Consider the following 15,518-nt stretch of genomic DNA (forward strand, 5'->3'; position numbering starts at 1 on the left):
GTCCCTGCCAAACCTTCTTGGCTGAGTTGTTCCCAGACCTCCCTTGCAGCACACTGCCCTCACAGGTTGGTCTCCCTGCTTTTTTTTCCCCAGACTGTTCCTAGCCCTGTTCCTTCTTGTGTGGCAAGTTCCATGGTCTAAGTCAGTCCCAGCCCTGTTTCTAGTCCCATGGTCCCTATTCAAGTTTCTGCCACCTCCCTGTACCTACAGGCACCCATCAGTCCTTTCCTCTTCCTGCTCCAAACACTCTCTCTCCAGAACCTATGTCTCAATTAACACTTTCCTTTCTGCCTTTGATCTAGCTTTCATCCCTTTTATACGCGAATCTGGATTTTGTCTCCTCCATACTGTCTGGACATGAGTGAGGGCAATGGATGTCCCTCAGAACAGAGACCAAATAGATTCCTGCTCTCAGCTCTGCTGTCCAGTCAGAACCTGGCATGGAGCATTTGGAAGAAACAGTCACAGAAAATGCCAATCCTTGTCCAGGTCCCTTGCCTGCAGCATGCTCAACTCTGCTGTGTCACTGGGATATAATCTGGTCAGATGTACCCATGCATGCTCCTAAGAGTCTCCAGAGATCTGAGCCTCCTTAAAGTCAAAGAAAACACTACTGATGATGTGTAAACCATGTTTTTTCAGCATTATAATTTGCCTAAGTTTTCACCAGGTTGGCAAAAACCATGTTCCTGGCCCAAAAGTCATTTAGTTCCTTCTCTGAGGTATGGAGTATGTCCATGAAGGGGTCATCAGAACTTGTGGTGTGGGCAAACCCCCCAAGCGTTTCCCCATGTTTCACTTTAAGAAATGAGAGAAAAGAAAAAAAGAGGCATACTAGCATGACAGAAGAAAATCCCAGCCCACATGATTCCCCATCTAGCAATATTACAAGCAGTTGAAAGCGGTATAATGGCAACTTTCAGGCAACTAACAGGATAGGCTACCAGCTCACCATTTAATAACAATAACACTTACAATAAAAGAAACAACACAGCTGAGGAAGTCAGGATTTCACCTCAAAACTGCCATATACCATTTGTTATTACTAGAGAAAGACTATGTCATGACAAAATAGTATCTTTAAATCCCAGTCCTACAAATGATGCAGTATTCTGAAATTCTGCAGGAGCAAAGGGTACTCAAAGCATCAGTCTGACTGCAAGTTCAGCGCCCTGATACTGACTTGGAAGCTCCCTTTGCATGCTATTTTTAGATGTTCAAAAACTGTTAAATTTGTTAGTAGAGTTTATACTATGTGGTACGTTGCTAGAATCTCCTGCTCTTCTGGTGGATATTACAAGCTGGCATGCACAGCTATTTCCTAATATTAAGAATCTCTGTTTTGCACGGAAAAGTAAGTAAGTAAAACCACATTTAGTAAGTAAGTACACACCTAAGCAAGTGTTCTCAGGGAGAACTAGATTTTTTTATGCTGTTTCTTTGTATTGTTCATTTGAAAACCTGAAAATAAAAATCTGCAGAGATTTTTTTCCTGTGTATTATGAAAGTCCTCTCTAACAGGAATCCACTGTCCTTTTCTTGAACTGAATGAAATCAGTGATAAACTTCCCACTGATCTGGCTCTGGGCTTTGGATCAGGACACAGGCTTCACTAACAGGGGACACCCCATTCAACCTTCAGATTTAATGCTTTGGCAGAAGTACCTGGTGAGAAGCTGTCTGCAGGAAAGAAGTTTTATGAGAATGCTAAAAGGTTCAGTGTGTGCCTGTGTGCTAAAATCAGGCATACAGTATCTATCTCTTAGAATAACTATAGAGATAAGCTGGTACACATAAGATCCTGTTGAAATATTTTAGGCTTTACAGTAGGTCCTTTAGAATGAAATGCTGCACATAAGCATTAAAAGCCAATAGGAAACGTTCAAATTTGAGATTACTGTGAGCTTCGCCTTCGTGGGCTTCCCTAAAATCTTCTGCATTGCATCAAAATAAGAAAGAGGGAATGAGAAGGGGGAAATAGCATGGAATAAGTAGGATGGAGTGACTAAAGACGTGCTCCAAAGGCCACTTGAGTCAATGGCTGTGTTTACAGGAGGATTTGGTTCATATTCTGAATTTCCCATCCAGAAACTGCACAAAAGGCAAAGGGGTGATTGTAATACCAATTTGCAGAGAAGAGTCTGCTCTGTGTAATCTCATTTTAGTACCTATCGAATAAAGGGGACTTACAGTACTGCTCTATGGCAAGGAGAACGTGGCAGGCTCCTGTCCACAGCCTGACCCTCCAACACACAGGGTCTTTCAGCTTGAATATTTCAAGGAAAGGATGAAACACGTATGTACACACAGACATACATATAAGCATTTTTACATAAACAGTCTCTATTTCTTTGCCTCCAGTATTTCTGTTTCAGAGCCCTATCTATTCTGTTCATTCCCATTTGTAACTTTTTGGAACCTAATAACAGTGCTGTTTGGTGCAGCTGAAGATCAGCAACTGACTAGATCAGGACTATGCAGTATAAGATCCAAAGACTGCCTTTAGACCTCTTAAAATTCAGTCTGTGGTATTATACTTCCTTAGCAAACATTAAAAAAAGGAAAGTACTAATCTTTCCACATGCATATAGAGACATATTTAAGCATACGTGCATGCGCATACATACAGAGAGGAAAAGTAAGAGAGATTAATGTCAGGTCTGATTGCCTTTTAAACTAATGCCCCTTTATATCTCTCTGGCACTGTAAAGAGTCCTTAAAAAGGGAAGATACATAATTTACATTCATTTTAAGGCCATCTCAGTACTGGTGAGAAGCATATAGGGGCCTTAGAGTAACAGAACCAGCCCAATGGTACCCACTGCCACGCTTCCTTTCACGTTCTACAGATATTTGCATTACAAATGAGATTCCCTAATTACAGGTTGCATACTAAATAAAACATCATTACAAATATTAAACTGTAGAGAAGCAATGGCTGGCATATTGGAACAAGACCTTAAGGGTAGGTTCTGATGCAGCCAGACTGTGAGTGACAGACTCACACCAAGCCACTGCTTCTTCCACAACAGGGCTCAGTGCATTTAGTGCTTAAGTAATTCTCTCTCATCATAAAACCAGCAGAGCTATTCTAACATTTTGTCCACTGGTCCACTGTGCAGAGAAGCACAGGCAGCTGAAGGAGCAACTTTTACCCATACACAATGCCTAGCATAATAAAGCCCAATTGTGTTTTGGGGCTGCTAGCCTCAATTCAGAGAAGAAAGGAAAAATAATAGGTATTAAGATAAATCAAATAGCAATTTCTACTTTATACATACTTGGCTTCACAGAAATTATAGCCTTTTAGGTAACATATATGCTTAAGAATCCTAATGGAGATGATGTATGGCTGCATCTTGTCAGACTAAAGGTCCCTCTAGCCCAGCATCCCGTCTCCAGCTGCGAGCTGGCTGCCTAGAGAGGAGCGCAGAAGCAGTGTGAGTGTACAGCGATGCTGTCTCAGAACACTCCCCTAGTCCTGAACTTGTGGTTCAAGGACTTTCTGCACCAAAGCTTAACAGCTCCTGATTGATTTTCTTTCCATGAAGAGTCACTTTTTGAGCATATGTATATTTCTAGCAACATTACCTCCTGCTCAAAGCTTCATTACATTGTGGGTGAAATGTCTGTCTTTGTTTTGAACCTGCTACTTGCTATTTCCACTTCATGCTCCCTAGTTCTTTTATTGGGAGGAATGACAGAGTGGCTCCCTGCTCTCCTTATGAGATGCTCTGCTTCTGAAGATTATCCTGCAATAGATCATGGGAATGTACTGTATTTTAATAGGACACCTGTGACATTGTATGTACTACAGCAGACAGAGAGCGAAAGAGTGGTTTTCATGATAATCCTATTCTTAGGGTCTCATAACTTCAAATCTGAAACTTGCTTTTTGTATTTGTATAAAAAGGACATAGTCAACTTTAGAGGGGAGCTTACATCAAGGGTAACTAATAAAAAACAGTGTCTTCTGCTAAGTGACTACTCTTAAGCTATCTGAAGTTAGATTTTTTTCCCTGTATCTGACTGTTTGATAGAAGGCTGTTAACTTTTTGGTGTCTCTTGGCAAGTTAGGACTCATGTATTTTTGTACGTCTAGCTCATTCTTTTCCCGTATCTCTTTTTTTTAAAATTTATAAATGGAAGAATGAGTTACATTTCTTTTTCAGACACAAGCCATACCATATACCATATTGCGTTCTACTTGTCTTGAATAAGAAACAGGCTTGAACAGTTAGTCATTTCCAGTGTCTGTCAACTAGATACAAGTTCAGTAAAATGAGCCATTTTAAACTTTCAGGACTGCCATTTTCAGCAGTAAGAACTTGCGTTCACTGTGCACTGCTCCCCAGGAACTTGTCATCAGGAATAAATCTGTTTATTAAGGATTTAGAGAGCTCTGGAAAATAGAGCAACGAGTCTGCGACTGCATTCATGCTCTTTGAACCCACACGACATACTGTGAACTCAGTATAATTTTAACGTGCATTCTTAAAGTGTGATGAAGGTGTGTTTCGTTCTGTTGTCTTTTTTTTTTTTTTAAACGTTTCACTCCCCTTTTCTTTTCCTATCCTATCCTCTACTCTGTCTATTGTATCTTGATGTCTCTGACTGTCAGACTCAGTGGTCTGTTATCACATTCAGTTCACTTGATTGTCTAAAAGCCTCTCACTCTTGCAGAGGATTTTCTTTCTCCATCTGCTTTTGCTCTCACTGTGTGCTCGCTTTCTCTCTCTCTCTCATCCCTGCTTCACTCTCTCCCAGTTAATGTTTATGTCCAGTTTCTCATCGTTCCCCACTCCTTTAAGAAGACAGTGAGATGGTCAAATAAGTATCTGGGAAGCTATGCCTTCGGCTAAAATATATCTATCCAATCTCTGAGTGCTATAGTTAAGAAAGTGGGAATGGCATCTCCTATGGTCATTTTATCCACAGACTAAATGGAAACACTACAAGCCTCAATGATGCTATTGATTGCCAATTACCTCTTAACTGCTAATGTGTACCTGATAGTGGCTTTGCTTTATTGATTTTTATATAGAGAATGTTGTATATTTTACAGTTTTTTTTTTTTTTCTTGAAAATAACATAAAATGTTACAGGTTCCTTTTTATTTCCTTTCAGACTACGTAGCCAAAATTGATGCTTGGTCAAGAAATCTCCAGAGACCACATGATACACAGGGAGTTCATATACATCTGTGTATCAACGTTTCAGTTAACAGTTTTTTACACTGGAACTATATGTACTAAGGCACACACGCACAAGAACATCTGTATGTAAACATCCTTGATTTCAACCATTTTCAAAGGATTTCCTTCGTCTAAAAGGTTCTGATTGCAAATTTTATGCAGATACACATAAATGCTGCTGTGTTTGGTTATGGACAGTGCAGAAAAAAACTGCACAGTCTCACAGCCTATGTGTATCTTCAAGTATTAACTCATTCTATAGTTTGCAGCACAGCAAAATCTCATAGACCTAAATCCAGCAGTCTTGATATTTTCATTTCTTCTTCATTATTTGTACATTAGTATCTACCAGCCAAAACTGACATCACTGTATGCTGAACAAAAACACAGCAAGAAACAAGACCTTCCCCTGGAAAGTTTTAGGTCTAAGGGTGAGATTTGCAAAATTGCCTAATGGAATTAAGAGCCCAAATCTTCATTTTCAGTTTGTGATCTTACCTTTACTGGAGATTTTTAAAAGGCAAGGCAGCCAAAGAAAAGCAACAAAAGTCAGGCAAAAGGCAGGATTAATACAACAGTTTTACAAGCAAAGAACTGAGGCACAGAGAGATTAAATGATTTGCACAGCGTCACTCTTGGAATCTGAGCACTGACCTCAATTCTCCTGAGTCCCTCTGCACTGCACTACCCACACCACCAGCTCTCCAAGTCTTCACATAGCCTGTGCCTTGTATGAGACACCCTTTAAACCTTCAAGCCCTAGACATCCCACTTACATTTTCACTGTTAACGTCTGCCTCACTGGGGCAGCCAAAGAGTTCCCGTCTCAGCAAATTCCCATCATATTCCAGGAATGTCAGGTAGAGATTGCGGAAAAACTCCACGTGCTTATTTTTCACTCGCAGCTTCTTTGGTGAGTTCCAGTGAATCACCTCAGATGGAAAAAAAGAGAAAACACATCCTGCTGTTAGAATACAGATTTGCTTTATCTGCTCTTTTTATGTGCGTTCAGTTTGCTGCCCTCTTAAAAACAAAAAAACCAACCCCAAAACTACACAGACTTCCTTCTGTCTTTTTATCAGGAAGGCTTTGCCACGTCTTTCACAAGCAAGTGCATACTCTACAGGTGATGTGCTTTGAAACTCCTCCATAGGATAACCTCCACATTTGAGTTAGGGTGCTGCTCTAGTTTGTGATGCAGCACCTCATAAATGCTGCCACAACTCTAATCACGGACCTGCTAGGTTATAGACTCTGTTGAAGAAGGTGGCAGGATGAGGGACACGGGGATGTAGGTACTAAACATTAATCTCAGATTTCCACATGACTGTTTCAGCTAATGAAACTGATTCAGTGTTTCAGGCCAGGCAGACTCTTCTCTGGTTAGGTATTGAGAAAAAAAAGCTTGAAATTAATTCCTATACACATTTACACCCTTCAAAAAGGACTGAATTTAATCTTCCTTTTCGCCATTGCTTCATTTGAACAAGACTGATCTCAGTTGCATTACACAACACAGTGATGCAGTACAATGCTTCACCCTTTGAATTCCAATTTCTACCAGGTATTTAGCCTCTGCTAATGGGAGATGACTCTCACACTGGCCTATATTTAACTCCAACGATGACATAAAGGGCCTGATTCTCATTTACATCAAGGCAACGTTGCACTGCTGCCAGTGTGAACAAGAATGGGGCCCTAAGGAAAAAATAAGAGGGAGCCAAAAGTGGCTTGCAGGAATGATTTCATTTTATAGAGGCTATATTTTAGGCATAAGAAAAAAACCCACCAAATGCTTTGTATTCAGTTTTATTCCTGTGGCTATTAGAGAGATTAAAAAAAAAAAAAAAGATATCTCTTGGGAATACTTCCAAGCTAGGAGTTCTGGAGGTTCTCTGAATCCATTAAGTTAATTGCGTGAAGGCAGCGTGTCACTCACACACAGCCACAGAGCTGCAACGCCAGCTGCCGAGCCGGTCGCGCAGTAAGCTTTGCTCTGAACGTTGCGTTTGTGGGAGGGAACGCACAGAGCTGAAGTGCAGCACGTAGAACAGAAGCAGCCCAGAGCAGATGAACGCAGTTCCCCTGGTGTCAGCAACACAACTCCACAGGAACAGGGAGCCCTCTGAAATCACGCTCTCTGTTGCCGAATGAGTGGACTGGAGGAGGAAAGAGCAGGACGTAGCCTGAATTCTTCCTGTACTATCTTCAGCAAACAACATAGTCTCTCCACTCAGTATTTATACTGCCATAAAAGCTATGGCAGTCTCTTCTACACACCCAACACCAATGAAAATATCTCCTGACAGGGAAAGCTATATCCCTTCCTGGGATTTCACTGCTGAGGCTACAAGGATGTCAGAAAACCATACATGCAGTTACAGAAAAGCAACTGTAGAGGAAAAAAGATCATTTCAGAAATTGGCAAATCACTTTTTCCAGTTATAGGAACACTTTAAATTGAGATCATGATGCATCTACACACTGTATAAATCTGGGAAATTATTTGGATAAAATTACTTGGTGTAGATATTTTTCCCAGGTAATGCTACATTCTTTGCTGGTTTTACATTTCTCCATATGTTCAGAAGCGTGGCTTAACTGTTCAATAACACATTCCTGCAACATGTGCTGAAAATACAGAACACCACAGAAACAAAAGGAGCTTTAGGTAGGTTAGGACATAAACTTAAGATGACAGATTTCCTCCACTGAAAGATGGATCTTCAAAATCTCCTTTCTTTGAAAAGAACTTGACATATTTCATCCATTACATTTAACTGCAGCAAAAGGCATTAAATGCATGCAAAAAAACCTAAACGATTGAATCCTACCTCAGGGAAACAGGGACACATAACGAGCATAGGGCTTAAGGAACCTAAAGGGTTGCTTAACAGTTTTACAGGGTACTACTATGCATTTTTACAAGCAGGCATAGAGTGGAAACTGTCTGCTGGTAACTTGCACTTATTTAAGAGTGGATCAAAGAAATCTGAGAAGCTGGAAAATGGGACAAAACATACTTGCTAAGAAAAATCGTCTGTGTGTTGTGTTCTCCCTACTACTCCTACACTTCATGTGAGTTTCCTTTTGGACGTCTTCATGAGCATCCTATCCCTCTGCTGAGCACTCTGACCACTCACCCTGGGGACCATAGGCAGAGAAATGGCTAATGATGATAAACTCAGCAACTGTTTCAGGACAGGCTCCCCGGTGCTGCAGGAATTTCACATCAACATACACTATATCACATCACAGCCAAGTACTGGTGTTGATGCCTCTACCCAGTTGTGTGGGGGATGATGTCAAAGCCAGACAACTGCAGTTGTCAGCATAGAGGCTCTTTGCTGCCATGCTTCAAAATCTGTTGTGTGTGTAAAAGCTGGTAAGTGTCAAGGGCCTAGCTGGTGGTTCAGATCTGATCAGATTTGAAACGTGTCAGGATGCTGCCACGTATACAGATGTCAGAGGAGCCTGGAGTGAACTGAAGAAAGCTGAATGGAGCTGCTGACTATCCAGAAAAGCTGACTTTTTAATCAAGAAAGACAGCACACGCCAATGCAGCTAAAGAACATCAAGGAACTATGCAACCATCTGGATGACCTGAGGTAGGAAAACCACAAAACAGGTCTAGCGAAAAAGCAGGCTGCTTTTCAAATGTAACACGATTAGATAAACATTATGTGATATATGAAAGCATAAAAAAGAACAGCAGGTTTCAAAAAGCAGCAAGACTCTTAACCATTGACATACAACACTAGATCCAAAGACCATATTCTTTTTTCGCTGTCAGCCCACAAATTCACCTTCAGTTCTTACTGTAGCTGTCCGATGTGGTCTGCTGCACCATCAGCTACAGCAGAAGTTGTACAAGCCAAGACATCCTTGCATAGTCTGTCACAGGCATCAGTGAGGTACACGTTGAAGACAAGGGGCTGCACAGGTAAAGCTATGGCCATTATGTTAGAAACTTTATTGTGGGCAACACTGAACTGATTGGAGAAAAATAAAATCAGTTGGAAAGAGACTACAGGGAAATCAGGAGGAAAAAAAAAATAGTCAAACTTAGAATCCACTTTATTTGCAGACTGAGCAAGTGTTATCTCAACATTAAAAAGAGAAAGTGAATCTAGAAACTAAAAATCTCATTACTACAACATCCCCTTTCCAAGACTGAATAGCACCATAATACTGTGTTTATTTCTTCTATTTTCCCTCCCAGTTTCTAAACTATTCCAAAGCTCTGTTGGCTTACAGAGGAAACTGCAGCTAGAACATATAAAATTCCAGTGCCATTATCTGGTTGGACACCCCAGGAACAGTACTAGCCTTCAGGCTGTCCCACGGATCCTTCCCACTCTTGATCAAGGCCTCCTGAGAACTAAGAAAAATACGCTCCTTAATCTTCATTTAGCAATTTAAGTACTGAAAGATCAGAACTTAAAATTCCACATCTATTTAACACTTGGTTAGTCATCATTAAGCAACTTGGCACTATCTACATTTCTGTTAATACCATCCTAGTTAATCAGCAACCGTTACCACTCACTGATTACGCTCAGCCAGCCTCCTGGAATACTTCCATACACTTGTGACCTAGTGAAACAGGCTAACTGCACCAATAGTTCCCATTTATTCAGCAGGTTCTGACCCAAAGCACTCAAACGATGACACAGTTGGAGCCTCGTAGACTGGCAATGGGATCTGAGATGGAAGGTAACAGAGGATGTTATATGGTGGTGGAGTGTAGGAGAGGGCTCTAAGGTCTGTTACCTGCCTGGAAATACACTGAAAACAAAAATCCCAGCAAACCTCCTTTGGTTACCAGCTGCATTGTCCTCTCTAGGAAGATAAAATATTTCAAATCTGATGTTCAAACCACTAAACTATAAGCTTCAACACATTATTTCTACAAGTACCTTTATCAATTTTTCCCCTGAAGCATCTTCTCTCTCCAAAAGAAGTATTTGGCCAAATGCTTCCTTAACCACAATCTCTTCCATTTTTTATCCAAAGACACATCTTAGTAATTTCTCACTCTGCTTCAGCCCTTACGAAATCAGAGAATACAGGATATCCTGTATACCTATATACCTACTTTCCAGGCTGAAGCAGTAAAAAGTAAGAATAAATCAACCTTAAATTTAAGCCTAAAGTTTAATTTTGCAAAGCACTGAACAGATATTCTTAATTAAGCCCATGTGCATGTCACAATTTAGGTAAATAAGTAAAAGTAGTATTTTGTAAATGGGGAGCTTTCCTGCTGAAAAACTAGACTCCTTGTTTAGGCAACCAGACAGTTCCCACTGAAAACAACAGGAGTTAAATGTTCAGCAAACCTGCACAGTAAAGCCACCTATATATGCCACTTCAACGCCATCTCAAGAGGCTTTTTTTTCAGGCACATATTACTGAAAAGTTTAAATATGCCCCAAGTCACACTGCAAACAAGCACCACATGTGTAACTTATGCCTCAAATAGAGATGTATGGAAACTTTATTTTTAAACTGCACTTTATCAGAAATGAATGGTTTAATAAAATAACCAATTTCCTCAGAAAGGATCAAATACTTCACAAAAATGTCATCAGGGAGGTTTCAGAGTGATATTTCTGAACTACATAAGTGGAAGAGACTGACACTGGTGTAGCCAGCAACCCAGAGGTCCAGGCACTGCTTTTGGATGTGGGATTCAAATCCCCATCCTGCCTGATTTAGTGCCCGTGGTCCCAGGGATTATTTTGCTCCCCAGCCTACTGCCTATGCTGTATGCAAGCTGACAGACTGTCCCTGTCTTGTACTTTGAAAAGTTCTCAATTTTTCCTCAAAAGAATTTGCAGCTCTCCCTGCAACTCCCATACTAATGTTTAACAAGAGGCCTCCTGCCTGCAAAAACACCCCTAAAAACACCTCTATAATACCACAGCGCTCCCTTTTTGGCAGAGTGGAAGCACCTTACTGACTCCAATGTTCATTCAAGGGAGGAGTATGTTTAAGCCTCTTGAGCTCTTACTCCTCTCAGTGTAGCTCTTCCTTGGTTGGCATTAAAAGGTGCAAGGCGGCAGAATGCCCGAACTGCTGCAGATCAGTGCTGATGTGCTTGGACGGCACGGGCTGGCTCAGGGACTGGGATAGAAAGAAGTGCAATAGGTCATGTTCGAGGCAGATCTGAAATGATGTATTTGGGTTATGGACAAGAAGCTGTTTAAACTTTTGTAAGCAATCTGACAAAGTCATCCTGGTGTGGAGGACATTCCTAGGGAGGACACAGTGAATCACATAACACAATTTCAGAATGAGGAATTTATGAGGTTAATTATTTATCTACCTGCTAATTTAGTATCAGCTGTGTTCAAAACCAGTTTGAAAAGACATGAACAGGTTTTAAAGCGTTTTCCTATTTTGAGGTGGGGGGCGTAAATTCTAATAATTTGATACATTCCCATTGAAGACTCCAGCATCTGATTTTTGTAACTGTGAATTACCAGGTTCTCTGTGTGTAAATAGCATCTGTATCCTTGACAACCAGACTTCTCTTCATGACTGACTCATTCAATGAGGTCATGATTCATTGTCAGAGGCATCACAATTCATTACCTTCTTTCATAGGATTTTTCTTGCCATTTGGTTTGTGCCAAATCATAGTAATTGAGATTTCCTTACAGACAGGAACAAACTATTAACCAAAAAGGAAAGCAAACACAGGGCCCAATCCAGCAAAAGTAATGCATAAATGAACCTCAGTTCCAGGCAGATCCCCACAGGCTTTGAAGCCCAGCAAAGCATGGTCCTACAGCACACACGCTTGTCCACTGACATTGTGGGCTACTGGGGACCATGTGAGGAGCTGAGATAAGCAAGATAGACAGTGGACGCCTACACAGAATGACTACTAGCACTTCCACATCTTTTGGCCAGTCTTCAATAACAACTCCTGAATGTTTCTCCAAGGTGTAACAAATGCCATGCAAAAATAAACACCTCTGGCCTTTAGAGACTGCAGTTGGCTCACTTGGCAAAAAAGAATTAAAGGGCATCTGCTTCCTCTTAGCCCACTCTTTGTTTTCTATTAAAATTGTTCATTTCAAGACATTCTTGACTGATGCAAAACGTCCTTCTCTCCCTCCTACCCTCAACGTTTCTTTTATCTCGTTTCTTATTCCAGTCTTACCATGAAATACAGGATGTGCCAAATATATTTTGTCATACCATTTAAATTAAATGCCATGAAACTGACTAACTTTAAGAGTATATTTTCTAACTTGGGCTAAGAACATTTGTTGCTTTTTTGAGAGGACCACATACCAAACCAGCCAGTTTCTTTTCAGAACTAGAATTTTATTAATTTTCATAATGCAAATTCACAACTTTAATTGGTTTATGCTTTTTTTTCAGTTGTATGAAGAATTTTAAACAGTGCTGCCTGAGGGCCAGTTGTTTAACTGCTGAATATGGGAAGAGCTTTATTGAAACCAGGGGCCTTATGTGCACTAGATACGGCTCTGGCCTCCCTTTCAAAGCAAAGAATTTCAGCCCCGATTCAGTATTTAGGGGATAATTTTAGCAGTGTGAATAAGTCCAGTTCAGCTGAAGAAATTGCTTATGTGTCTGCACCTCTTGTTGAGTTAAATACCTCAGACCAGAAAGCCAGTGGAGGATATTACGCACCTTAGACTTCATTGCCTATGCTGTAATAGAACTGACAGTGTGATACAATATACAGTAATAAACAACCAAGCCTAAATTATACCTGTAAACATAAATTTGTTAATCGACACTGAAGAAAGGATTCAATTTATTAAGATACTTCTATTGAATGTTTACTTGTAGGTGTTGCATATGAGCTAGATGCCCCACACCTGAAGCAGATTAGTGAATACAGTCATTGGAGCCTAAAGAGTGATTTGCCTGATTAGTCATCAGATGTCTACTCTGAGGTGAGCTTAACCAGTCTCCAAAACCACTCATGGGGATCACAGTTCAGCTGCCTAAATACAGATGTATAGCAATACTGAAAGCACCTTAGGGTTATCCTGCCTGCCCGTCAGCTGCCTTGCCAAAAGGGTATCATCTCCTGTAGGTCTGTGTCGTATCTACCAGTCCCATACGCGTATCTGAGAGTATCTATGGTGACTCAAACTGCGTTTAGGCAATAGAACCAAGCCCTAGATACTCAGTTATTAGCTTCAATATCTTTTTCTCATGGAAATGTATGTGTCTTAACCTTGTGCTGAATCCAATCTGACTGTCTCAGCAGATTATATGAATTAATGTCAGCCTCTAATTCACAGAAAAATACTGTGATATCTCCCAGGTAGGTGGTCTATTTTTCTAAAATTCATCTTTTAGAAAACATTTTCCTTGCTATTACATCTCTCCTTTTGTTTCATGCCTTGCAATTGCTGTCATGCATGATTCTCAACACGAGCACAGAACTAAAATCTCTACCAGCACTTTGTTACAAGGCATAAAACCATGATGCTTTTAAGTCCCGGTGTTGATCCTGACCTAGAAACATCTATCATAAAACATTTAGTGATCAGTGTACTGACTAGTATACTGATCTAACTTTAAAAGCTGTCTTCTGTGGACCACACCTGAATAGTTGGTTGTGAATACTTTATGTATGAAATTCAAGCAATACTGGCCAGCTTTGACAGGTCAGTTAACCCATGTAGTAGAACTTGTGTCTTTTGGGAAGTGCACCTTTTGAAATCAGTGAGTAGAGAGTGATTGATTTTCTATATTCATACAGTATCTGGTGTTCATATTGAACACACTTGCTGTTACTCTACAAATTGTTACAAGGGAAAATTTGGTTAGATTTAGGAAATATATTGCACTATGAGCGTGGTCAAACTCTGGAACAGGAGGCCAGGGAGGTTGTGGAATCTTAGTCTTTGGAGACTTGACACTCAACTGCACAAGGCACTGAACAACCTGATCTAAGTTGGTCCTGCTTTGAGTGGGGTTTGGATGGTTTCCAGAGGTCCCCTGCAATCTCTTCTATAGTTCTGTGTTTTTCATTTTTTGTTGTTTTTTAAACCTCATTTACTAAAGCATTCTCAAAACGTAAATTAAGTATACGATCCTTAACTGAATTTTAAAATGAATCGCCAAAAACTACCGAATATTTACTGTGTTCTGATGCCACTAGTCTGCACCGATGGAATCTACTGCTGTTTAGCCAGCCAGTCTTATTCTACACCTGGTAGAAGCTCAGTCAGCCTCAATTCCGAACTCTCTGCATGCTACAGTTCAGTCTGGCCTTTCAAAATGACCACAGCACAACTGATGTTAATTTACCCGTATCTGTCCAAATCCATCCTGTTTTTATATTCTACTGGATAATAGTGAAAAATGTGCTATTAAACTGATACTATAGGTTCATTTTATTAAATTAGTAGGTTTCTATTCAGCCTTTTTTTCCCAGGGCAAATCCTGGAAAAATGAGTGGCAGTGTGGTTGGGTTAAGTGTATGAAAAGCTATATATGAAGTGTGCAGGGTCTTTAAATATTAGCTAATGTATTTCTAGCTAGGGTCCGCCCAACCCTCTTTGTGAATGTCACTCCATTAAATGGTCTTGACTAAAGAGTTTCAAACTTGCCCAGTAAAAAAAAAAAAAAAAGGTTTTATATTCTTTGGCTAGGAAGACCTAAGAACTGGGACGGCAATAGGAACTCAGGAGTAAGGTGCAGTGGCATAGGTGACAGGTACAGAATGTAAGAAGGTGAAGCGCTTCTCTAACACCTTGCCAAAACTCAAAGCAGCATCCATCCTTCTTTGACTTTTCTAGCACTCAAAATGCACAAAGCCAAAGTAATATTTGCTTCCCCTGCTTGGGTGTCCTCATAAACTGTATGTGTTAGCTTCCCCCCTACTTAAGGGACTTCATCTTTCTGTCACATCGGAGTCCTGTATTCTCTGTCACAGAGGATACCACCCATCCAATCTCCTGTAAAACATACCTTCAGGTCAGACACGTCTCTGTAGCACTGCTCGGAACGGGTGTGATCAGACAGCTGCACGTTCCAGAAACATGGGAGCTGGTAGACAAGGAAGGGATTTTGTTTGATGACTGCATTGAAGATATCCTAGCAGACAAAACCAGAGAAATAGTTGGGTACGTTGTTTCTACAGTGAGGTGATCTCAACCCCTCCCTGAGCTGACTGTCCTTCTCCCCCTCACAGGGAGAAATGCAAATGGTTATGCAAGCTGAACTCTGCAAACCTTGCTTCGTAATTCTGTTTCCATAGAAGGTGCTATCAATCTAAGGGGTGACGAGTAAATCTGAACAAGAGGAACAAGCCCTCCTGACACA

General features: G+C 40.6%; 1 protein-coding gene across 3 annotated transcripts in view; it reads right to left on the reverse strand.

The window, feature by feature from the left end:
- The window catches only part of LARGE1 (LARGE xylosyl- and glucuronyltransferase 1), a gene marked incomplete at its 5' end in the record, with an annotated part of 198,380 nt that overhangs the window by 26,532 nt on the left and 156,330 nt on the right, over nt 1-15,518 (reverse strand). For 2 of the 3 annotated variants that reach the window (XM_082311170.1, XM_082311168.1), the window contains 2 exons: nt 5,972-6,127; nt 15,165-15,290. In XM_082311170.1, the coding sequence (XP_082167296.1) occupies nt 5,972-6,127; nt 15,165-15,290 (282 nt within the window). The remainder of the gene's footprint in view (nt 1-5,971; nt 6,128-15,164; nt 15,291-15,518) is intronic. The other variant, XM_082311169.1, reaches the window with a different exon arrangement.

Source organism: Platalea leucorodia (genome assembly GCF_965183815.1).
Source record: "Platalea leucorodia genome assembly, chromosome: 4".
Classification (NCBI taxonomy): Eukaryota; Metazoa; Chordata; class Aves; order Pelecaniformes; family Threskiornithidae; genus Platalea; species Platalea leucorodia.